Source organism: Sorex araneus, chromosome 1, assembly GCF_027595985.1.
Source record: "Sorex araneus isolate mSorAra2 chromosome 1, mSorAra2.pri, whole genome shotgun sequence".
NCBI lineage: Eukaryota > Metazoa > Chordata > Mammalia > Eulipotyphla > Soricidae > Sorex > Sorex araneus.
The window spans coordinates 344222868-344249324 of NC_073302.1; the positions used below are offsets into that span (position 1 = coordinate 344222868).

Consider the following 26457-nt stretch of genomic DNA (forward strand, 5'->3'; position numbering starts at 1 on the left):
TCTTAAGTCTCTTGGTTTTATTCTTTAGCTAAGTTATTTATTTATTTATTTATTTATTTATTTATTTATTTATTTGCTTTTGGGTCACACCTGGCAATGCACAGCGGTTACTCCTGGCTCTGCACTCAGGAACCACTCCTGGCGGTGCTCAGGGGACCATATGGGATACTGGGAATCGAAACCAGGTCGGCTGCATGCAAAGCAAACGCCCTACCCGCTGTGCTATCACTCCAGCCCTAGTTATAGTATTTTAAGTTCATGATCTCTGAATGTTTTCTTAAGTCCTCCTTATATTATTTTGTTGAGGTTGCATCCTGAATATCACAAATTGGTGCTGTGCTCACACACTGGGTTGTGGTTCACCAAGAGATTCACATATATAACACTCACATATTTGGTTGCATCAATGAGGGTCACAGTAGCAGGACTGGGCATCATACTTGGTCATGTGGGGACGTGTAGGGTATTGAATTCATGACTTCATGCAGGCAAGGCAAGTGATCTACCACTGAACAATGTCCCTGGGCCCTTTAGAAAACTTTTTAGCATATTTTCTGCCCTTGTAATTCTTCTTTTGTTCTTAGATTCTTTTAAAATTTACTTTTAACATTGTCATACCTGTAGCTTCAAACTCATTTTCAATCAAGGTGCCTTCTTCCCTAACATTTGAATATTTTCCTTGGTTCTTGGGTTTCACTCCATCCATTGTGGCAAGTTCCTCAGTTTCTTCCTTTAGTTTAAAATAATGTACAGAATTATTCTGTGCCTCGTTAAGCACCTGTCTTTGCTTGAGGTACAGGCGAGTCGTTCTCAGCTGCCAGTTCACAGACTGGTGCTGGTGTGCGGACACAAAAGGGCTGGAACTGGTCTGCTGTCTTGCTGATTCACTGCCCATCAGCAGACTGTTGCTTGGACAGTTGCCGGTTCTCAGGTCTAAAAAGGTTGAAAGCCGTTAGTGCCAACATTGCATCAGGATTTTAGGTGGCAAACTATACTCTGGACTCTGGACTTCCTCCAGATGCTGCTTGCTTTATATATTGACTCTTTTGTATCTGTTCAGGTGGCTAGAACTCTAGTTCTGACACAGAAGAAGCCAGGCATGTGATTGGAGTGGTTGCTATGGGAGGATATTAAGAATTTGCGTCTCCCTTGGACTGCTGATGTCCCACTAAGGAGGTTGTCTGCCCCATCCTGTCCCCTAGTCCCAGTTTTCCCAGCTGCCACCACTTATCTATTCTGAAGTTCAGTCCTTCTTTGAAAGGGCCAAGACCCAGATGTTTGAAGACTGGAGGGGAGAACTTAGCTTCCTAGACAGTGGGTAGAACTTAGCTTCCTAGACAGTGGGTACTGGGCTGCGTACCTGAATGTGGGAGTTGCAAAAATAAATTGACAGCACTTTGGTTGTGGTGAAGGTGAAATAACTTTGTCCCTCAAAATCATAAGCATTATTAGCACTTTTGTAACCATGTTATGGTAGAGCCTGGCAAGCTCCCCGTGGCATATTCGATATGCCAAGTACAGTAACAATAACAATCTTGTTCCCCTGACCCTGAAAGAGCCTCCAATCATTGGGAAAAACAAATAAGGAGAGGCTGCTAAAATCTCAGGGCTGGGACGAATGGAGATGTTACTGGTTCCTGCTCTGGAAAATTGATGAACAACGGGATGACAGTGATGCAGATACAGTGATTGTAACAACAACACAACTTTAAAAATCATGTTGCATTTCACTAGTCTCCATTCCTTAAAGATTTCTGAACATGCAGTGAAACCTTTCTGAACAAAAGGTTTTTGAATGTGCAATGAGTAAAAATTGATTCAAAATGAGCTGCATAATGAATCCAAGATGTCTCTGGCACTCACCTGTGTTGTGTTGGGAAAATAAGGGTCTCCAGTGGAAGAAACCCTCTTCTAGGAGATGTGTGTTCAGACCAGAGCTCCCCAAATTTACTCAGCCGCCAGCCCTCCTTTCAAAGAAGAAGTACTCAGTGCCTCCCTGGAAATCGACTTTCTTTAAGCAAAACCCAGAAAGTGCCCACAATTGCACCTCTCCCCACTATTTCAGTGTCCCCAGGTGGGGCAGTATGCCCCCTTTCAGAAATATTAGGTTAGACCGTGGTCAGACCGTCATCCCCTAATACAGGCGGAAATGGGGAGTATGAATGTTGATTCTTGGGGCACCCTCCTAAAAGACTCCCTTCTTTCTGTGCCATTTCCAATTGGGGTCTTTTAGTTCTGAATGGAGGCTGGAGCTCAGCAGGTGCGATGGTCTGCCAGTGGCTCCCGTGGAGAGAACAGGGGCTTTACGTCACACGCAGACGGCTGGAGAAGCTCCTCACAAACTGGTGTCGCTCTTTCAGCTCCCCACAGAATCAGTCAACTCTCTCCCCACCAAGCCCCAGGCTCCAACTCCAGCTGCCGCAGCCAGAGGACACCGGCATTCTGCTGCCAGACCCAGCTCTAGCCAGGGGTTTCCCTGGCTGCCTCAGGGGCCACTGGGGGCATATCCCCAGCCATAGGAATGGGGGTTCCCCTTCCACGTGGGCCCCATGGCTGTTTGCGGTCTGGCTGGCCTCCATGGTTCAGGGGTCCATCTGCTCCCCCGGCACCCAACCATGGCACCACTCCCCAGGGGCCTAGGGCTTTCTGCAGGAAAGTGAAGTTGATATGACATTGTACATCGAGACTGTATCACTGTATCACTGTCATCCCGTCGTTTGCTGATTTACTCGAGCAGGCACCAGTAATGTCTCTATTACACTCAGCCCTCAGATTTTAGCAGCCTCTCCTTACTCATCTTTCCCAATGATTGGAGGCTCTTTCAGGGTCAGGGGAATGAGACCTGTTATTGTTACTGTATTTGGCATATCAAATATGCCACGGGGAGCTTGCCAGACTCTGCCGTGTGGGCGGGATACTCTCGGTAGGTTGCCAGGCTCTCTGAGAGGCATGTATATATCTGTTACTGTATTTGGGATATGAATATGCCACGGGGAGCTTGCAAGGCTCTCCTGTGCAGGCAATAGACTCGTGGTAGCTTGTCAGGTTCTCCAAAAGGGAGAACAAAGCTATTAGATGTGGCTCCTCTTATATTGAGACCATAAGCATATTAACACTATTATAACCATGTTACCTAAACAACAAAAAATTAAAAAGCATTCTGTATTTTACTCTGCCTCCATTCTTTAATACTTTGATACTTTTTTTGATACTAACATCACGAAGACCTCAAGTTTCTGTCCTCAGGATGTCTTTTATATCAAAAGTCCGAATGTGAATCAAATCATTGATGCCATGTTATAAATTAGGTATATCTAGATCCAAAGTAGGTATACATATATCAAAAATGTTCATTTAAAAAATAATCTTTATTTAGACATGATTTTTGGTGTGTTAATAATAGAGTCTCACAGAAAAATTCTTCATTAAGAGTAATTATGAGCGAGGTATAGGATTGGCTCAGTGGTAAATCAAATGCCTTGTGCATATGAGATCTGCATTTGATTTCTGAAAGTAGGAAAAAATAAAGATTAAGCATGATATTTTAAGTAGCTTAGATGATCCTTTGAGTCAGTAATTACAAGTTATGGAAATATGGAGGGAAAGAGACTAGAGATATATTTTCAGTAATAAACAGTGCACCTCTTGTGTGAGGTCCTAGATTAAATTCTTAGTAACACAAACACAGATACACACACACGCGCACACACACATACACTGAAAATTGGGAGAATTTTAAAAATAGGCAAAATGAAGAATACAATGTGCAATGATTCTAAAAGACAAAACAATTTAGAAATATCTCATTTTATTTGAAAATGAACAAAACAGACAATTTTGTTTTTAAGTTACTATAGTTTACTTTTAGACTAGAGGTGACTATAGTAATTTTTCATTTTTTATATTTGAAATTAAAGATCTGAGGAAACAGTTACCAGTAGAAGGTTATCAGTTACCTCATGTTTTTGCTGTGTAAATACTTCATGTTCTTCATTTGATGCTTTTTTCTTTTTCCTACTTGAAGACTCACAGAATGTCTGAGTTGAAATCTAAGAAATTGCCTAATTCAATGTCCTTTCAGTTGTATCCTAGCATTTGCACTGGACTTATTTGTGTTATATGTCTTTGATAAAATTTCCTTTATATTCATTCATGTTCTTTACCTTTTTCACTGTATTCTTTTTTATTTATTTCTGTTTTCTTGGCCACATTGGGCAATGCTTAGGGCTTATTCCTGGCTTTGCACTTAGGAACTACTCCTTGTCGTTCATTTGTTGTGCGTTGGGGGCACCATATGGGATGCTGGGAATTGAACTCAGGTTGGCCATGTGCAAGGCAAGACTCTATCTGCTGTGCTATCTCTCCAGCCCCCACTATATTCTTAATGTTTTAATGGTGGTTATTTTAAAGTTCCTGTCTGATAGTCCAGTAGCTCACTCAGTCATCTCTGATTCTGGTTCTACTCATTTCTTTATCTCTTGACTTCTAAAACAAAAATGTGTCTCATGATTTTTATGATGTGTGACATCATATACAGAAATAAATAGACTAAATAAATAAGGTTCATGTTCAGAAATGGGCATGCCTGTTTTTCTATCAGCGTTTGGTCTATGTGGTTGTATTAGACAGAAATTGATGTTTGTACTAGTATCTCTAGTGCTACTTGCCTAGCACAGTGGGTAGGGCGTTTGCCTTGCACACGGCAAATCCGGGTTCAATTCCTCTGTCCCCTCTCGGAGAGTCCAACAAGCTACTAAGAGTATCCCACCCACACGGCAGAGCCTGGCAAGCTCCCCGTGGCGTATTCGATATGCCAAAAACAGTAACAACAATTCTCATAATGGAGACGTTACTGGTGCCCGCTCAAGCAAATTGATGAGCAATGGAAATGACATTGACAGTGACAGTAAATTTAGCTGAAACTTGGAGGCCAGTTTCTTTGTGTTTCTCCTACACCCTTAACTTTCTGCGGTTTCTTCAATACTATGCCACAGAGGAAATCTAGATTCTCACCCTCCACCTTCTCCATTGCCCCCTCTCCTCTCCCTACTGTTGCCTGGGAGCCTAAGAGGCTAAGGTTGGTTCTTACCTTGGCAGCCTCGGACTTAAGCAGATTTTGTAACTCTGGACCTTGAGTATGAAGCTTTCTCAGTATTCTTTTTTTTTTTTAATTTTATCATCATGTGGAAAGTTACAAAGTTCTCAGGTTTATGTCTCAGTTATACCATATTCAAACACCAGCCCTTCACCAGTGCCCATATTACACCACCAAAATCCCCAGTATAACCCCCGCCCTCCACCCCAACTGTATAACTGATGAATTTCACTTCATTTTCTCTTCACCTTGATTACGTTCCATATTTCAACACAAAACTCACTATTGTTGTGGGAGTTATACCCCCAAACAAGATAGCCCTACTAAGGAAGCATTTGATAATTAGTTTTCCATTAAAAGATTGTATATTTTCAGGTTTTAGAAAAGGTCGCGTGGCCGCACGGCTCGGATGTGTCCCAGTCCCGAACCCCGGAGCCATGTTAGTTGCTGCTCAGTGTCACCAGGGCTCCATCTGGAGAAGGTGTGCAGGCTGCACCTCCTCCGTTCGGCTCCCCGGTGTTGTTGGCCCCAATTCGGGTCCGGAGCATTTTCCGGGCCGCGTTGCTCACCAGAATGCCTGGCCGCTTCTCTATTGAATGTGGCAAGATGGCGCCGAGGGTGGGTCAAGGGCGTGACTTCCGGCGGCCGGGACCACTTGGAGTTTGGGCTGGCGCCGCCCCACTCCAGTGCGCCCCCCCCCCCCCCAACTTTCTCAGTATTCTTGACACTTCTTCCTATGGCAGCAAAAATTCTTTAGTGAGTTCAGATGGCAAGAATGTTGTGTCTCCTACCTCCCACCTCTCCATCCCCCACCCCACCCCACTCCAGGCAGTTGACCTTTGGTATTATTGCAGATGCTTAATTCCAGAGTAGGTTCCTTCAGCCTTCCTCAACCAAGAGATGGATTTTGCTTCATTATTCCCCTTCAAACAGGATTAGTGGGTTTTTCCTTTAGATATAGGGATAGAGGTTTGGCAGTCTTTAGTATCCAGTTTTCTTGGTTGCTTTTTTGATTTTGTTATTCTGGTGGGTTGAAGATAAGTATGAACTTTCACATTGTATGATTTCCCCCTAATGGTTAGTACCTATAATTTCTTTGGAAGCAAAATATTTGTTAATCATCCTTTAGAAATAGCTTATTTTCTCATGACCTCAGCTATAAAGGCAATTTGGGTTGCAGAAACTTAAGCATTAGGACCAGTTCATTGGAAATACTTCCTTCAGGTCACACTGAGAAATAATTCGTGGAAGAACAGGAGAGTTAAGAGTCTATTTTATAAGATTCTTTTCTCTGAGACACTATCAGAGGGATTTTATCCACAGTTGACTCTTTTTTTTTGCACTTCTATTTTCTTTTCTTTTTTTTTAAATCTTATTTTATTATATTGAATCACTGTGAGAAAAAATACAAAGCTTTCAGGTTTACATCTCAATCATACAATGATTGAACCCTCATCCCTTCACTAGTGCACATGTTCTACCACCAAGAATCCCAATATACCCCCCTCCCACCCAGCCCCCACCTAAGTAGCTAATGATCTTCATTTTATTCTCTATACTTTGAATACATTCAATATTTCAATACAGAACTCACTATTATTATTTGGAATTTCCCCCCAACAATCAGACCTGCTGAAAAGGCATCATTTAACACTTTCTTTTCATTGCTGAGAATGAAGATTCTATGAGCTCATGCGGCCGCTGTTGCGGCCGCGCAGTTTTGAATTTCTGCTATTTTAGTTCAGTTCACAGTCTAGATGCATGTCTGTAAGAAGCCGCTCTGGGTGCCAAAATGGGTTAGAAGACCTTTTGGATCTAGTCTTTAGGAGCAGAGGGTCTGTTTCACGAGCAGCAGCTCCAGATCTTATCTGGGCCAAGGGCGTGCCGGTACCGCCCCCATCCCATGATTGCCTATGAGCCACAGCATTGCAAAGTTCCTACCTCTGGGTGGAAGTCTTAGGGGGTGGCTCTCGCCATGTGGATGGTGCTGCTGCCGCCATTTTCTGTGCAGAAAAACAGGGTGGAAAGGGAAAATCCCTCCCTGGGCGGCACATAGTCGTAGTACAGCTCACAGTCTAGATGCGTGTCTGTAAGAAGTCTCTCTGGGTGCCAAAATGGGTTAGAAAACCTCTTGGATCATAGTCTTTATGAGCAGAGGGTCTCTACAGTTGACTCTTGAATGGGCAGGCAAGGAAAGAGTGTATTATTACCTCATCCTGTGGTAGTTTTAAGGAAAAGAAGCACATTGCTCTAATTGTAGGAAGGCATTAAAATTGTGATATTTACCAATTGACTTTTCTGCTCTCTTTTCTAAATTTAAGATGGGTGAAGAGTCCAATCATTACTAATTTGACACATGATAAACCTGCTTTCTTCCTTGGGTACTTCTCTCCTTCTCTCTCACTTTTCTGGCACTCATAATATTTGTCTCAACATCTAGGTTGGGTTCTTTATTATTTTTTCTTTTTTTAGGTCACAGCCGGCAATGCACAGGAGTTATTCCTGGCTCATACACTCAGAAATTACTCCTGGCAGTACTCGGAGGACCATGTGGGATGCTGGGAATCGAACCCGAGTCAGCCATGTGCAAGGCAAACGCCCTACATGCTGTGCTATCATTCCAGCATCTGGGTTTGGTTCTTTTGAACCAGTCAGGGATGTCAGTGTCAATTGCTTTTCCTTTTATTATTTTTCTGATTTATGGAATATTTTATTGTATTTGCCTTTAAACTTTTCTACCATTTGCTTTATTTCTGCTATCCTATATTTCTATGATGTCATTTTTGGGGGTGCTCTTTGAATATTTTTTTTCTGGTATCTGATTCTTTTTCATTGACATTGTTTTTTCTCTCGATGGTGTTAGGCAATTTTATTTGAAACTTTATGAAACTTGCTTGTCTTATCTCTATTTCTCAAGTCAGTAAATTTCCTCAGTAGTTTGTTTTTTTTAATCTTGGCAACTTGCTCATATTAAGGTGGTGTGACTGGAGATGATGAGTGGGCATATTGGCTGTAAGCTTCACTGTAGGGTGGTCTGGGTAGGGGAGTTGTTAGGGAATTCTGAGTTATGTTCTCTTGATCTGAACATGGTTTCCTACAGAAAGACCTTTAATTTTTCTTCCTGTCTTGTGAGAAGTGATTCCTAGTACTGCGGGAATAGATTTGTTGAAAGAAGACAAGGTCTCAATATGTGCCATTCACCTGCTCATTGATTTGATTGCCCTCCACCTTGCACCTTTCTTCAGGTCACATATCTTGCACTTTACTTTACTAGAGAACAAGTCTCTAGCATTTTTGTTTGTTTGTTTTGTTTTGTTTGAGGCCATAACACGAAGTGCTCAGGGATTACTTTGGGAGGACTCAGGGATCAAATGGCGTGCCAGGGATCCAACCCTATCTGCTGCGTGCAAGACAAATACCCTACACAATCTATCTGTACTATCTCTCTGGCCCCCAAACCTCTGGTATTTAAAAAAATCTTATAAAGTTGTTCACAATATTTGATTACATTTAATATTCAAACACCAATCCCAACACCATTATACCTTCCCACCACTATATTTCCATCCTGAACCCCAAACTCTGTCCCCCAAGCAGAACCAAAATAATTTATTTTGTATTACTTGCCAAACTTCTGGTCTTCAGTCAGTTAATGAAGAGGAAGACTTGAGAAGAGAGGAAGGAGTGAGTATCTACTTCACAGTCTCTCTAAATTTTTCTTAGTTTATGGCCTGCCTTCAACTTTCAGGAGTGTCTGTTGTCTCTTATGTCTTTTTGGGTCTTGAACTGTAAGACAGAATGCTTCTCAGTTTGCCCCATTTCTGACTTACAAGTCTGGGTTGTTTGTTGAGTATATATCTGTAAGTGATTTACTACTTTTACATTTGCTTTCGTTCTCCAAAATTTTATTACTTTTCTAACCTCTTCCACTCTCCTGGTTCTTACAGCTTAATATCATTTTGTTTGTTTGTTTTTAAATTTTATTGAATCACTGTGAGATAGTTATAGGATTTCATGTTTGGGTTACAATCACACAGTGATCAAACACCTATCCCTCCACCAGTGCACATTCCCCCCCCACACCAATATCCCCTGTATATCCCCCTTTCCCACCCTCCCCCTGCCTCCATGGCAGACAATATTCCCCATACTCTCTCTCTACTTTTGGGCATTATGGCTTGCAACACAGACACTGACAGGTCATCATGTTTGGTCCATTATCTACTTTCAGCATGCATCTCCCATCCCAACTGATTCCTCCACCCATCATTTTCTTAGTGATCCCTTCTCTATTCCATCTGCCTTCTCCCCTCCACTCGTGAAACAGGCTTCCAGCTATGGGGCAATCCCCCCAGCCCTTGTATCTCCTGTCCTTGGGTGTCAGCCTCATGTGATGTTCTTCTATACTTCACAAATGAGTGCAGTCCTTCTATGTCTGTCCCTCTCTCTCTGACTCATTTCACTTATCATGATACTCTCCATGTCTATCCATTTATAAGCATTAACATCATTTTTAAAAATCATTCTTTTACATTCATCCTCCTCCTCCTCCTCATCATCATCATCCCGTTGATCATCGAATTTCTCGAGTGGTCTCAGTAACTTCTCCATTCGTCCAAGCCCTGAGATTTTAGAAGCCTCTCTCCACTCGTCTTTCCAATGATGCTGTACTGGAAGCTCTTACAAGGTCAGGGGAATGAGACCCAGCCTGTTACTGGTTTTGGAATATTAATACACCATGGGGACCTTGTGAGGCTCTCCTATGTGGGCAGGGAACTCCCAGTAGTTTGCCAGGTTCTCCCAAAGGGAGAAGTAGGCTATAAGATATTGCGGTCGCAAAGCGGCCGGGCCGTGCACTTCCGGGAGCTTGCTTTTAAGTCTCTGGATGCTGGCCATTGACAGGATTACATGGCGCTGGGAGCAGTCCCTGGGTGTGACTGCCTAGCTACTGGGAGATGGGAAATCCGGGTGGAGCAGGCCCAGTCCCGATCCGAGCAGCCTTGAAGGTCTCAGCCCGGGTTACACACACCTGGGTTCCTCTGCTGGTTCCTTCATGCGTGAGGCTCGTCCAAACGTGTGGACAGGGGCCTTGAGCATGGCTGTGGATAGGCTCCAGAGGTCTTTGGCTGCTGGGAGCTCTGCTCGGGGTGGGGAAGGAAGCTGGAGCCCATCCCCTCCGAGGGGCTCCAGGGAAGACAACCAGGCGCGCGGGCAAGAGACTCTCTGCATTGCTCTCTTCCAGGAGCTTGCTTCTAAGTCTCTGGATGCTGGCCGTTGACAGGGTTACACGGCGCCAGGGGAAGTCCCTGGGTGTGACCACCTAGCTACTGGGAAATGGGAAATCTGGGTGGAGCGGCTTTGTCCCGATCCGATGTAATGTAATCTTTTACATTAATTTTAATAATGTTACAGGAGGGAATACGTTTAGGTGTGTGTATTTAACCTGCTGTTCTGGAGTTTGTCTTCCTTTTACTTCCTTTCTCCCATTTTCCTTCTCTTAGAAAATTATTGGAGAGTCGAAAGCTGAAAGGGTCTTTTGGGCCTGTCTAAGGACATTGACCAGCTTGTAGTGAAAATAGTTCCCGAGTGTGGCCTGCAGCAAATCAAGGTTGTGCCAGGGAGACTGTCTGGGAGACTGTGGAAATAAACTAACACAGGCTTGGATCAGGTGTGCCACAGCATCAGTCCTTGGGAAACATCTTGAAAATGGAGAGGCCCTGTGCAAAATGTCAGGTTCAGTGTCAGGTGGAAACCCTTGTAAAGGATAGTTGAGTCCTTCCAAGTACACTCCCAACCAGAAGTTAGATGTATTCCTGAAAGCAAAGGCAATATAGAAACGTGTACTGGACAAAAAACAGGCACAGTGGGATATGTAATAATGTATCAGCTAAATAACTATAAGCTATATACATTTTTTCAAAAAACCTGTATATACCAAAAAATCTTTTAAACATGTTTGCTTGTGAGAAGCAGGGTGGCAATATTGGGATCTCGGGGAAAAGGACATGAAATAAATGAACAAAAAGCAACTGACTGGAGGAAAGAGACAACTGTGGAAACTGGAAAAACCCAAATAGATTCAATCATATAGTTTGGGGCAGTTTATGCAATGTTTTGGAACCTTAGTTTTCACCTCTGTAAAATGGAATAGTGGTATCTATGTAACAGGTCTGCTATAAAAATTAAATGTGGGGCTGGAAAGAGAGTTTGGGAGTTTGGAGAGTATAAAAGTTAAGGGATACGCTTTGCTTGCAGCTGATCCTTGTTCCATTCCTGGCACTACGTGGTCCCCAGAGGACTTTAGGGTGCAGCCCTGGAGGACCCAGAGCACCATCACTGGAGTGGATTGGGTAATTCCCAGCACCAGCAGACCCAAGAAATTCTGTATCCTTGGGCCGTTGCATCGAACAGCTGCTGGTCCAGTTGACTGAGAAATGATCCTTAGAATCTCTGAACACCACTTGGGAAGACACCCTCAAAAAATTAAATAAGAAAATTAAAATTTGCTAGCAGAATGTCCACTGCACATCAGATTCTCAATAATGATTAGAGTTTTTTAAAATTTAAAATTTAATTAGGTATTGGGATATACACTGTTGTTACTCATAGTTTTGCTTGGTACTAGATGTTTTTGACTACTCAACAGAAAAATTGTTGGGGATTTATGGACTGAAAATTTTGCATGGGTTTCTGTTCTTGCCAGGCAGGAGCACAGGGTTTGTGTTCTGTTATCACATTTAAAAAAGATTCTTCTCTCAACACAGGGCTTGCCACCCAAAAGATGGAATGCCGAAGTCAGCCACCTGACCTGTCCAGAGCCCTCTGTGTTTGCCTTCTCACCCCTGGCTCCACGTTGGAGCTCTTTGCGAGAGATGTGGATTCCGAGCTTCAAACAGTCCAAGAAAGAAGCACGGGCCCTCAGGTGGCTGGTTGATAGGAATCGAAACTTTTCATCCCATGAGTTCTGGACTCTAGTATTCAAAAACTAATGTCTACAAGTATCCAGATGACATAGACTAAAGCCTTTTTAAAGTTCATGTTTTTAAGGTTGCCTTAATATTGGAATAGAATTACTCTGTTGACTATCCTTAGGGTAAATGTTAATTGCTGCAGTTCTCACAATGAGCTCTATCAAATAAGAAGTTTGAATTACCTTAGGGGTCACCTCTATATTTTTTTTATACTGAAAAAAGGAAATATTTCTTGGAAACTGTTCATCTTTAGTTTACATGTTTGGGCCCAAAGGTCCCTGCTGCCTTTTGTGGAAATTCACTCACAGCAGAGTCAGAGCATTCACCACTGCTGGCCGGACAGAGAGGTGCTGGGTATTCTCGATACTGAACTCACTACCTGCAGTTTATTGGGATTTGGCAAGCGCTGCGTCCTGCTGCTGAGCATGAACTTGAAATGCATTAGAACTTGGCAATGAGTGATTCTATCTGTCTGTTTCCAGGGCCGTAAGTGAGTAATAAAAGCTGTGTGGAGTTTATGTGTGATTTGCTCTTCCAGTCAGAAGAACATATGTACGCTTCTAGCTTCTTCTCTGTGCACTCAGCCACCTCTGCCCTGGGGTATTTTCATCTTGCCCTGCATTATCCTTCTCTCCTTCCCCTCCGGTTTCTTGCAAAGTGGAATGTCTTGTGAAGACATGCCTCCTCCTTGTGTATTTTGATCTGTGAGATGTTCCCAGTTACCCCTACCATGGCTGAGCAGAATAGTAACAAGAATGTATCAGCCGGGCTCAACAGCCTGAATGCTCTGGATCAATATGACAGAGGAGATAAAGGACCCCAGTGGTTCTGATTTGGTGGAAGCTGATTTGGCTGTGCTGAGGATGTTGTGTAGCTTGGTGGATACCTTCCCGATTCATGAGCATTCCCTGTCTTTCCCGATCCCGTCACCGTGGTTTCAGCTGTCTTGTCTTCAGCGTATATTGGAGCTGCATGAGATGAGGGGGAAAACACTGGCTTGCTATTTTCTCTCCAAGTCAGGATGGGGCAATTTCTAGATGATTTTAAAGCAGGTTGCCACCTGATGTAACTTTGCTTGGGAACTTTGACTTTGCTTGGGAGCTCTTCCTAACGTGGTGCTAGGGGGTCACTCCTGATGGCACACAGAGGGCCCTGTTGTGCTGGGATCGAACCCGAGGCTCCCACCCGGAAAGCATATACTCTAGACCTTTGAGCTGCCCCCCACCAGCCAGACTTTAGTATTCTTTACTGGGGAAAAGACATAAACTTGGGAAATAGGAAGCATCCCTGATCATGAGGAAAATTAGGAGCACTCTCTGCTGCCAACATGATACCCTTTAGCATTGGCTAGATGGCTTATGTTCCTGGCATAGTCAAACTTTCTTAAGTCTCTGTCCCTCTGTCTCTCTGTCTCTGTCTCTGTCACCCTCCAACCCCACCTCTCTCTCTCTCCCAGAAAAATGAGGACTAAAACTGAAACATTCTTTTAGACTCAAGTGATCATAATACTGGTAGGAGACAAGAATACTGGTAGTTCAATGACTGAGTTCTTTTCTATCCGAGCTCCACTTTGACCTAACCATGGAAGTGATACACTGTCATTTGAAGTTTGCTTTTATGTATGAAATTCTTTGTCAAAAATTATGAAACTTAATTTTGTAAGTGTTTTCAGAGTTACCATCTTAGAGCCATTATATGTTTTTTATATGTTTTTTAAGGGACGCACACTATTCATTGGAGGAAGTAGCATACTTATGAGTCATATTGAGTATGGATAAATGTATTTATCTCCCTGCCCTTTTATCTGATAATATCATCAGAAAAAGGATTGAAAAGTGGGATTGTTAAAGACCATATCTTAAGTTGTCTACTATATAATTTTTCTCATAAAAGAATGTCCAAGATATGATTTATACTTCAAATGAAATATTATCATGGTAATTTCAATTCTCAATAAATGCCTTCACCAAAAAAACTGTGCTTATGTACTATATATGAAAACTCCACAATTTATGCCTTAAGAAAAAAAGCTTGGTTCTTTATTGAGTGCATAAATAAAACTTTTCCTAAACTTTTCTAAAATATATAACTGAAAAAATTTAGTTAGACAAATCACTGATTATTTAATTTAGTATTAATTTTTGTTAGAGAAAAAGAGCATGGAAGAAAGAAATTCAAAGAATTGAAAATGAATAGTATTTTGAGAAATCGCTACCATTTTTCACAGAGGCTAAATCTCTGCAAACATTGGTTGTTTCTGATCACTTTTATATATGCCATTCTCACTGGGGTGAGGAGTTTCCTCATTGTCATTTTGTTTTGCATTTCCTGATAATATGCGAGGATGAACACCTTGTCATATACCTATTGGCTGTCTATGTGCTTCTTCAGTGAAAAGTGTCTTTTCTTCTGTCCACATTTTTGATGGGATTATTGGAGACTTCTCAAACATCTAGACTGGATCTTTCATACAACCTAGTTATTCCATTTCTTGACGTCTACCCTTGGAAAACAAAAAGAGAAACTTGAAAAGATATATGGATACTCATGTTCATTGAAATGCTGCATACAATAGCCAGGTATGGAAACCACCCAAATGTTCAACTATATAAGTGGGTAAGAAGGTAGTGGGTATATATATATATATATATATATATATATATATATATAATGAAATATTATGCAGCCATAAGAAAAGATGAACTCTTGCCTTTTGCTGCAACTTGAATGGAACTGAAAGACACCATGTTAAGTGAAGTAAGTCAGAGTGAGAAGGACAAATACTGGATGATCTTATTTGAGGGTATAGAGAAAACAAGGGGATTCAATGCACTAAATGTTGAAAAACCTTTGACCTTTAATTGAAAATTTCAGATTATCCAGTGGTGGGGGATGGAAATGGCACATGGACAGTGGTGGAAAAAGTCCTGTGCATGTTGGTTGAAGTGAAGGTGCAGTAACTTTGGATATCCAAACCATAAATGTTAACAGTATTGTAATCACCCTGCTCAAATTATAATAAAAATAAATAAATACTATTGCAAGTAAAATAAATTAGGGGTTCTTGGGGACTCTGGTATATCTCTTGATTCAGTACATTATGGGGGGGGGTTGTGTATGCATCTTTTACAATAGGAATTTCAATAACAAGTTGTCCTTCTTGTCTGATAACTGCTGTCATGAACAAAGGTATGTCCCCATGGTGGTAGGATTTCTGACAGCAAAATGGGAGCTTGCTTTTTGAGTGTCACAGAGGGCTCTGATTTTATTTTCTTTGCATTGATCTCAGCCTACTATGCCTTTCTTTTGAGTTTACTGTGTTTGTTTTTGATGTTTGTCGTTTCTGGCCTGTTGGGGGGAATGCCTTGTGGCTGTGAAAACTGTTCGGTGCAACATTTATTGAGTGCCTCAGGTGTTTTCATCTGGATTGTTCTCAAACAAAAACTTACTAAATAAAGCGACAAGCTAGATGGAAACCTTGAGTACAGCTGGATATAGCCCAAAATATAATGAATAAAAAAATAAAACCTCAGGAGGGTTGAAAATATTTATCAGTGCTAGTTAATTGTCTTCACTTCTACATCTGAAACCTCTGACTGTATAGCAAATATAATACTTCAGAACCTGATGCGCGTAGATTTATTTGTTTTTATTAAAAAATAGATTTAAGTGGCTGAAGTGATAAAACAGTGGGCAGGATGCTTGCTTTGCATGCAGTCAATCTGGGTTTGATTTCCGGCACCTCATATGATTCCCAAGCCTCACCAGAAGTGATCCCTGATCACAGAGCCAGTAGTAAGACCTGAGCGTCCTCAGGTGGGATTTTGCCGAAAAAGAGAATAGACTCAAGTAACTAAAATATAGTGGATGTCACTATCATGACTAGTAACAGACAATGTATACTGTGTTCTGTATATTTAGAAATAAAAATGAGCATTGTTGCTACACAAACACATTATATATGACCCACAGGGGAATAAGCCCAATATGGAAAGAACACTGTGTGGGTCCAAGAACAGTGCAGACTTGAACTTCAAATGTCCAGGGCAGTATTAGGAACTCTGAGTAGGGCTAGGGAGTAGGCTAGGTTAGGTTAGTAGGTAGTAGGTTAGAAGGTTAGTAGGTAGGTTAGTAGGTTAGGCCTGGTGAGAAAGTAGCTGCCTTGCATGTGTTAGACCTGAGTTTGAGTTTTAACACTGCAATAACAATAATACAAGTTCGAAAATAAAGATCATCAGTACTGCACATCATTCTTGCTAAAAGTGACAATTCATTAGGAGAATTTTGCATTCCGTTTGATGAATGATGTTGATTATCTGAAGAAAGATGGGTATAACTGCATAAGTAACATCTGTTTCTTGGAATCCTTAATGTATGTAGCATAAAAGTTTAAAGGCCAACAATAATGGTGATTACTTCATATGAAGTAACTTTGTGGTCCTGGATGCTTATTCATTTATTTGGGAAGATACTAGAGATCAAAGCCAAGGCCTCGTACAGGTGAGCATGACCTTGCCTCTGAGCCTCATTTCTGGTCACCCTGAACATTTTCTGAAGAATTGGTTATTCTTCTTTAAGAAATTTCGTTGTTTTCATATTTTGTGGTTATCATTAGTGATAATATCTTTGCTGCTAAATTATAATAGGATCATATTTTTCCTTCTGATTACAGACATAAAGCATATTTTAGAAAAACTCAGAGTGAACAATGACTTATGAGTTCTGACACTAAAGTGAGAAAGACCAAAAAAAAAAAAAAGGCCTGGTTTTATGTTTTGGTTTTGGTTTTTGGGCCACACCCAACAATGCTCCGGGATTACTCCTGGCTCTGTGCTCAGGAATTACTCCTGGCAGTACTTGGGGAACTATATGGAAAGCTGGGACTAAATCTGGGTCAGCCGCATGCAAGGGAAGTGCTCTAACCGCTGTGCTATCTCTTTGGCCCTAAGACCAGGCTTTAGTTCCTACTCTCTAGTGTCATATCTTTATTACCATGATCAAGTATTTGATCCGCTTCTCAGCTTCATTTTGCTTATCTGTAAAATAAGTACTGTAACACTGTTGTCCCATTGCTCATCGATTTGCTCGAGTGAGCACCAGTACCATCTCCATTGTGAGACTTGTTACTGTTTCTGGCATATCGAACATGCCACAGGAAGCTTGCCAGGCTCTGCTGTGTGGGCAGGATACTCTTGGTAGCTTGCTGGGCTCTCCGAGAGGGGCAGAGGAATCGAACCTGGGTTGGCCGCGTGCAAGGCAAATGCCCTACCCACTGTGCTATTGCTCCAGTCCATGATTGAGACCTATCCAGAAAAAAAGAATGACTAATAATAGTGCCAGGGATAAAATTGTTTGTTTTTCATGGTTTTTTTTTTTACAAATCATTATTGTGAGATAGGCATTCTGCAGGGCACCATAGCAGACAGAAGTAATACATGGGAACAAGAGAAATGAAAGTTTGTGGGAAAGGCATTATGATATGATGATGGTATTAAAACCAGGGACAGAGGTATGTTTAAATTGCACTCTCTGTCTTCAATCTATGGCCTTTGTCATGGAATTTTACACAAATTTCCTACTAGCATGATGGAAGTCAAACAGCTTCTTCATATTAGCTGTGCAAACGCAGATGAATCCAGTGCAGGGGTCTCTGATGAAAACAGACTCTGAGCATACGACTGAGACTTGATGTCTAATTAAGATTAGCAGTGATTTTTTATTCCCCATTTCTCAATCTTGGGACCAGATGTTCACTCTGCCTATAGCAAGAGAGAGGAGAATCAGACGACCAGATATGTAGCTCCTGATCCTGTTTACTTACTAACTGAAGCTCAGAAGAGGAGGAACTGATCAGGCCTTCGGTTAGGGGACTGCGATTCTCAGGGAGCCTGGGCACGTGGGACTCAAGCGTTCAGTGGCTGAGAACCATTGCCCTGGCCGGCCCACAGCAAAGGACGAACTAAGGATGGAGGCAGGGGGGAATGGAGGAACAGGGCCCCAGCTGGGTGGTAATCAGGGACCATTTATTTCATTCTCATCCTCATCCTTGCAGCTTCATTTTGCTCCTGCTCTTTCACAGAGTAGTTATTTCTCCCCCCGCACTCCATAGTTAGATCTTCCTCCTTTGCAGTGTCAATGTTCCCTTCCTCGTGTTTAGATCTCTTCCCCACTACAGTGTCAATATTTCTTCCCTATTCACAGCATCGTTGTGAATTTCTCCCCTTTCCTCAACATAGTTCCTTCTTTCCTCTTCCAGCATAGTAATTTCTTTCTCTTCTCCCCCTTACAGCATAGTTATATAGAAATCACAAAAGGTGGGGGTACACATAGGTGGGCTTGAACATTGTCATAACAACAAACAGATGTAGAGCCTCTCCCTCAGGGGAAGTTCTAGGACATTTACTCAAGGACAAAAATCTCATCAGGGTTCAGCACTCTAGATTACCAGGAGATCTGCTCAAGGGCAGGATTCCATCTAGGGTGTATTGCTTTCTCCTTTCCTCAGCTAGTAATTCATTTAAAAAATTATAGTAAATTTACTTCTTACTTCTTACATTTTGTATGAACATAGTAAGAGATATATTAAGCTTAAAGTTTGGCTCTTCTGGGGGACATCTCACTCCCAGACCATAGTCCTCAGGTCAGGTTAGTCTTTCCTAACCCCTGCAGGATCCTTATTCAGTTACTTCTTTTGGGATCATGATAAAGTTTGTCCATGACCATGCTCTTAATTTATTCTTTTTCTTATGGCACTTAACTTGTCCCTTTCTGATGCCAGGGTAGCTTACAGCTTGCCCTGGGTCCATCCTTGTCCCTTGCTGGGACCCTCTCTTTGGGGATGTTAGGAAGTAAGTGTAACTGAAGCTTAAGTCAGATAAATATGGCAGGTGCTCAGGAGCAAATATTATTTCTGAGTCAATTAACTCCCATGTTGCAAAAGCATAGCATCAACTGTCTTTTTGTGTCTATACAAAAAAGGACATTACTAAACAGTGCAAATTACATAAAGGAAAGAGAAAAGCAACATAGGGTTATTAGTACCTGATGGAACTTGACGTGCATTGTTGTGGGAGTAGTTTAATAAGTCTAGCTCCCTGAGGCAGGAGCAAGGATAAACCAATGTTTGTTATGCAACAGGGAACAAACTGTTTTGTTCCTGCTTTGGTGACAAGAATATGGTGGCAATGCATGGACACACTCAATTCTCTAAATCATAGTAAATTTTCTGACTCTCATGCAGCCCCCATCTATCTCTCATTAAATTAGTGACCTCAGTGCTGGGGGCATAGCTTAAAGTTCAGGGCTGCATATCCTTATGTGCAAGACCTTAAGTTCGATCCCTAGCATTGCATAAGCCTGCCTCTCACACATGCCAGGTATGGGCCTGCATCACTGGGCCCAGGCAGCAGTGCATTTCCAGGCTCAGTATTGAATAAGTTGGCCAAGTATTGGTCGGAGAGGCCCCCAGCCTACTCAGCATTTCCTGGAACACTCGAGTAAAACAAGTCAGTGCCCTCTTTGATTCTCATGGAAGGAATCAGAACTGATACAGCAAGAGACAAAGGGATCAGGGAAGGGCAGAGAGGACCTCCCTGATACTTGTCCTCTCAGTTCTTTGGACGAATAGTCAAACTTGTGCCAAACCAGGTGTGCTGTATTCCTAAGAGGATGTCATCAGTCATGATTGACAGGTCTCCTTTAACTTCCTGGGTTGCCTCTTGATTTATATCCTCACTTCTAGGACCAAAGACTTGAGTTTTGACTTTGACGCTTCTGAAATGACTCAGAACCACAAGCTGATTAATGCCTCTGAGGGCAGTTTGCACATTGGGTCAAACATTATTTTATTTTTCCTGCAGACAACAACCACAACATCTAACCTAGATCACCAAAGAAACAACCAATCCAAAGGCCACCAAATGACTCTGTCGTAAGTTATCTGTAAGACAAAACAGAGCATGTACATAAAGCACTTGGGCTATTCCCCAAAGCACAGCAAAATCTTGAGAAGCTTGTGTGTGATTATTTGAACTGTGAGATGACGTCACTGCTTTGTCCCACAGAATCCAATCCAATTTTTACCCAAAAGAAGATTTGCAAAATTTTAAATGTTCAGTTTTGTGTTTGTGTTTCGTCCATCATCTACATGAAAACAAAGTGAGTCTGTCATTTTAAGGGAACATTTTAAGTTGTTGCCAATAATAAAATTTCAGCTTTCAAGTGACAAAGAGTTGAGAAACTAACCTCCATCACTTCGGATTGAACAATTTCCCAATTACAGACCTTCCTGATGAGGTTGGTGGCAATATTAACTAACAAATGATGCTTTCGTGGGATGAGGAGAACCATGTACATTTAATATGTACTGGGAGAGTTTCAGAGACCTCTGGTGTCAAAGATCAAATCTGGGGCTTGTGCATGCAATGAACATGCAATGAACACTCTATAGCCCTGTAAGCCTTTTCTCCACTCTCACCAATGTTACTTTTGGCACTGAATAAAATCAGAGAAGGTTATATGAAAGGTTTTTAGTTTATTAATTTTTTTCTAGTAATTTGAAGAAGATGGAAAATTCCATAAGGGAAAATAGAACTTCCAATGGGTCATTTCTAAAATTATTGATTATTTGAAGATTAGATGAAATAAGAGGAAATAGCAGGTTTTTTTTAACAAGGGAAAATAAGTCAAAAGAAAAAGGACAACAAAATATCTTTCAAAATATATTAAAGAAATTATTGCTCTTTGGCTCTCTTTATGTCAGGACTTCAGGAATTTTATTAGTATATGCAATATATATTTATTGAGCATTTAATATATACTGAGAAATATTCTGGGTATAGAGCACCGAACAGAATTGACAGATCTCCTGCCATCATAGAGCATGATTCAAACTATGGTTTGGGGTAGAAATGCTTCTATAAAATAGATGCCACTTTAAGGAAACATTTTATTTGGAAAAAGTATCATGAGATGGAACTTATCTCTTGAATCCCTTTGAGCCTATTTGAAATGTGAACGGTAACAGAAATGGCTAATATTGATAGCATGCATTAGATAAGCTATATTGACAAGATGTGTTAAAAGAACTAAATGTTTACATTTGAAGTGAGTTGTAGTTGTCAGGTTTAGACGCAAATCCTCTCTTTGTTCTTTTCATTCTTTATGCTGGTGTTCGATTCCAGTTCTCCCGAGAAGAAGGCATTTCTTCTGTCAACATTAGGTGATTTCTGGCAAGAATTAGAACTTTGGCTTGGGGAATGGCAGTGATGACGGTGAGCTCACTAGGCAAGCAGTTCTGCTCTGGCTCAACTACATCTGTTCACCTTATGTACAGGGGCTGGGGCAAGTCAATATTTACTTAGTCACAGCACCCTAATAGCCTTATCTTACAAGCTGCATTCAGTCATCATGTGTATAGTTCACACACCATTAATAAGAAGACTCGTTTCATCACTGAAACAATATTATCTGCTAGATTGAGAAAAGGCAGGACACCTAGATGCGCATCTTTAAGTATGAAGTGTAATCACAGATGTCTTCTGTTTCCTGTTTTTCTGATGACAAGTCCCCACTTCTGTACCCTGCTCACTTGGATGGAGCAGGACAGTGGAGATGAAACAGGGCACTGTAACATCTACTCCCTATTTGCTTATTTTTGTAGTCATTATTGGGATGCCATTGAAAACACATTTTGATAGCCTTTATTCTGAAAGGGCATCAGCTCTGTGTACTGCACCCTCCCGATTTAATTGAGCTATGTAGGACTGTAGTATTGTCCTCCCTTTGTTCATTGATTTGCTCAAGTGGGCAAATCTCCATTGTGAGTAACGTCTCCATTGTGAGACTTGTTGTTACTGTTTTTGGCATATTGAATAGACCAGGGGTAGCTTTCCAGGCTCTGCCGTGCGGGTGGGATACTCTCAGTAGTTTGCCGGGCTCTCCGAGAGGGGTGGAGGAATTGAACCTGGGTCGGCTGCGTGCAAGGCAAACACCCTACCTGATGTGCTATCACTCCAGTCCAATTGAGCTATAATGACTGCTAATGATACTTTCAGGCATGTGTCATTCCAACACCATGTCGACCACCCATGTAGTGTGCCCACTTCCATCCATCGGTGTCCCAGGGATCCCTTCTATTCTCCCAGCCCCTTTCCAGGTAAACTCAGTTCTGGAGACCAAGACTTCTATTGCTCTTTGCCTCTCTGTCTCTTTCAGCAGGATGTTTTCCTGGAGAAACAGTGACAATAGGTAGCAGGTCCTTATACTTTCGTATCCAAACTGCAACTCTGGTCGTGAAATGGGGAATGTTGGTTAATCCAGGACAACAGAAATGAACTGAGATGTTGGTCATCCTAGCTCTAGGCAAAGTTGGAGTCATCAGGATGGATGGGTTCAGCATATCCCTTTGAGAATAGGGAAAAAAAAACATTAAAATTTATTTAGTTAGGGCAGGTAATTTAAACAACTATTTAAGGCAGGTAATTGCTCCCTCTTTTAACAATAGAAAGCAAAGTTAAATTCAATTTAACCATGGTGGGGTGATTTTGGAAAGAACCCTTATTAAAGATTTGCAGAATGCTCTTCTTTTTCTTTTTCCCCAGTTGGTAGAGCTCTCCAAGTCTGCTGGAGAAGATGATTATCTCTGCACCTTGCAAGCAACGTCTCTCTATGTGGCAATGGAAAGCAACAGTCTTTCCTCTGTTCTGAAGGAGGGAGGAACTTTTGTGCTTCATCAGGGAAAGGCATACAAATGTTTTATTCATAGAAAATTAAATGGTAGGAAATGTGCATGATGAAAGGAAGGGTGTTGGAATATTATATGACTGAAACCCAATCATGCACAACTTTGGTTGCACTGTGGTTCTGTACTGTGTACTCATGGGGTACCGTGGAGTCACTGTGGTTCAGTAAAAAATAAAACAAATGAAATTAAATTTTATTTAAATTAAAAAAATTTTAAATTTATTACAAAATGATTGTAGGGAGAAGAAGATATTTCCGTAGAATAGGTATTATGGAGGGCTGGAGCGATAGCACAGCAAGTAGGGCATCTGCCTTGCACACGGTCGACTTGGATTTGATTTCTGCGTCCCTCTAAGAGAGCTGGGCAAGCTACTGAGAGTATCCCGCCCACACTGCAGAGCCTGGCATGCTCCCTGTGGCGTATTCGATATGCCAAAAACAGTAACAACAAGTCTCACGATGGAGATGTTACTGGTGCCCGCTCGAGCAAATGGATGAGCCATGGGATGACAGTGAAAGTGACAGGTAATTTGGTGTGTAGGGGAATCACTGAGACATTAGAGAGCTTTCTTCCTCCACTTAAGGAGCCCGTTCCCTCATATGTGTAAATGTCTGATGCTGAAAAATTTTGGAGTTGAAAAAAGTTGTCAGAATGATATAATTAACATGATTTTTCTTTAGTTATATTCACCATTTTTTAAACAAGTACACACAACGAAGCCCCCCCCCAAAAAAAAATCAACAGCAAACTGAAGTGAAGGTCGAAAAGGTTCTGTTATTTTGGCAAAACTCTTTTATAGCATGTTTCTTTTTATAGACACTAACAGGTCTTCCTCCATGGTCTTATGGAGGTATTGTATCACTATATCACTGCATCACTGTCATCGTGTTGCTCATCAATTTGCTCGAGCAGGCACTAGTAACGTCTCCATTGAGACTTGTTGTTACTGTTTTTGGCATATTGAATGCCACAGGTAGCTTGCCAGGCTCTGCCGTGCGGGCAAGATACTCTCAGTAGCTTGCTGGGCCCTCCGAGAGGGGTGAAGGAATCAAACCCAGGTCAGCCGTGTGCAAGGCAAACGCCCTACCCGCTGTGCTATTGCTCCAGCCCAATGGAGGTATTAGTAGGAACATATCGATTGTGGACTGACTTAGTAATTAATGGCAGATGAGGATGACTACTAAAATTCTTGTACTTTGAGCACAAAATTTTCACTAATAATTTTCCAATATGTTTTCCCTGTGGTTTTCTAGTGTTCTTGAGCTTGGGGTGAGTCTTTATCATTAACCCACCCTGAAAGATGTTGAGGGATAAATTTGGAAGTTGCTCTCTCTCATCTCTGCCCATCCTGAGACAGTGGAGCAGCAAGCAGAGGGTCAGGAGGGAGTTGTGATGTGGGCCCTTAAAGTGACTCAAGTTTGGTGTAAAGGCAGCTGGAACCACCCATACAGAGGGATGCTGCCTCCCATTCAAATTCTACCTCCCATTGAGAACAGGCCAAGCAAAACCAGCTGGAGGCTGAAACCTCAACTCTACCTGGGATGGCGGAGCAGCAAGAAATATTTACCATTTTTAGCAACTTTGCTTTCTCTATTTTCAAAGGTTTTGCTCTCTGGAAGGAAGTTGAAAATATTGTGATAACCTTCCGTCCTCTACGAAAGGCTTTCTTCCTAATAACACAGGCAAGAAGTCAGGTGCTGACCTAACAGAGTTTAACACAGCCCATGTGCAGTCTCTCCTTCGCACCAAGGATGAGTATAATAGTTTTTCTTTCAATCTAGGATGCAGTCGAAGATTACTCACCATATCAAATTCTAATATATTTTCAATATCTTTTTGAAGAATTCGCTTGTTTTGTGATCCAGTTTTGAAGGGTCAAGACCATTACTTCTATAGATTATTCTGTAGCCTGGTTTTGTTTGATTGCTTTCTCATGATTAGACTCACAGACTTCCTTCTCTTTTGGGGTTAATGTTCTTAGAACACCTCTGATGCATTGAGTTGATAGTGCTGTAGAGATGGAATATGATCTAACTCTTTGTAGTGCCCTTGAAAAAACAAAATATTTCTTTTTCTCACTGGAAAAATCCAGTTCTACATTGTAGCCTTTAAATATATATCAAGGGGGAGTGGCTGGAGAGATAGAACAATAAATAAAGTGATTGTCTACATGCAAATGACCTATATTTGACACCAGCAACACATTTTGCCCCTGAGCCCCACCAGGAATGATCCCTGAGCACAGAGCCAGGAGTAAGCCCTGAGCACTACTGGCTGTGGCCCCCAGAAGCTCCCCACCCCCAAATCTTGAGATATATGAAGGGGTCAGTCAGAGAGAGAGTGCAATCGGTAAGGTGTTTATCTTGCATGTGTAAACCTGGGTTTTATCCCCAGCATCATATATGATCCTCTAAGCACCATGTTGAATGATCCCTGAGCACAGAACTAGGAGTCAGCCCTGAGGGCTGCCAGGTGTGACCCAGAATTCCTTTCCCCACCATGAAAATATTCAGTATATTAAATATTTCATTAGTGGAAGAAAGCTTGTCTGTGTTCATAAATCAATTTCTACTCTTCCACGTGATGTTGCAATTATCAGCACTTTTGTTTGAATGTACGAAGTGCTTACTAAACCCTATGGAAGTTGAATTAGCCTTAAAATTTACAGATGAAAATTTAAAATTACAGATGAAAAGAAAAAAGTTATAAATGGTCCCAGACTTTTGACGGTCCAGCTTGCAATTTTTTTTTAAACTTAGTGATAGTATGAAAGTAATGCATGTTTAATACCTCATGTGTTAAGAAACTCACAGAAAGAAATTGTGGCTGTATATAAACTCATTAACGCCCACGATCCAGAGACTCACAAATATATCTCTTGGAAGAGAGCAATATGAGAACAACATGCTGCAGAGATACCTCTGACCCCGCACCAAGTGGTTTCATCCAGGGCAAGCCGGAATGGGGCGGTTGAGTCCCCCCACCTGCCCCAACAGAACCCTGACAGCCAAAAACCTCCAGAAGTTAATTGCTGCCATGTTCATGGCCAATTTCCACAGGCTCAGATGAGCCTCATCCATGAGTAAATCTGCTGAAAAACCCAGGTTTTGCGCACTCGTGACCAAAATCTCCAGGCTCACACGGAGTTGGGAATGTTCGAACCTCCCCCCATCTTCCTGTTTTTTCAGGAGCCTGGCAGTCATGCCCAGGAACTGCCTCTGGCGCCATGTAAGCTGATTAACGGCCATGATCCAGAGTCTCACAAATCCACCTTTCAGAAGAGAGCAACATGAGAGCAATGCTCTGCAGAGTAACTACAGATTCCAAAGTCACCACTCAGTTAAAAAAATTAACCTCAGCTGTATCACCATATTTAAAATTTTAGAATTTCTGAAGCACACAGCCATGTTATCTCATACTCTACACCACTGATGTATAAAAGTAACACACCAAACTTGATGGGGTGTAAAGTAGAAGGCAACAAATCTCGGAAAAAACGTTTCCACCCCGACCCCAAAGCCTGCCCTCAAAGCAGGACCTAAATAATTTATTTTGTATTGCTCTTTATGAATAATCTGCTAAAATTGATGCAAAAGAGTTTGCTTAGAGGAAAATATGTGAAGATTGTTGTATTTCACCCTGGAGCC

The 26457-nt window shown here is 41.7% G+C and overlaps 1 protein-coding gene across 5 annotated transcripts in view; it reads left to right on the forward strand.

The window, feature by feature from the left end:
- Positions 1 to 26457, forward strand: part of FUT10 (fucosyltransferase 10) — a 176426-nt gene that overhangs the window by 73260 nt on the left and 76709 nt on the right. For 3 of the 5 annotated variants that reach the window (XM_055123717.1, XM_055123718.1, XM_055123719.1), the window contains exon 5: positions 11860 to 12591. The exons of the other annotated variants lie outside the window; for them this stretch is intronic. In XM_055123717.1, coding sequence (XP_054979692.1) covers positions 11860 to 12084 — 225 coding nt within the window. In that variant the 3' untranslated portion in view covers positions 12085 to 12591. Of the gene's footprint in view, positions 1 to 11859; positions 12592 to 26457 lie in introns of those variants that run through there. 5 annotated transcript variants of the gene reach the window in all.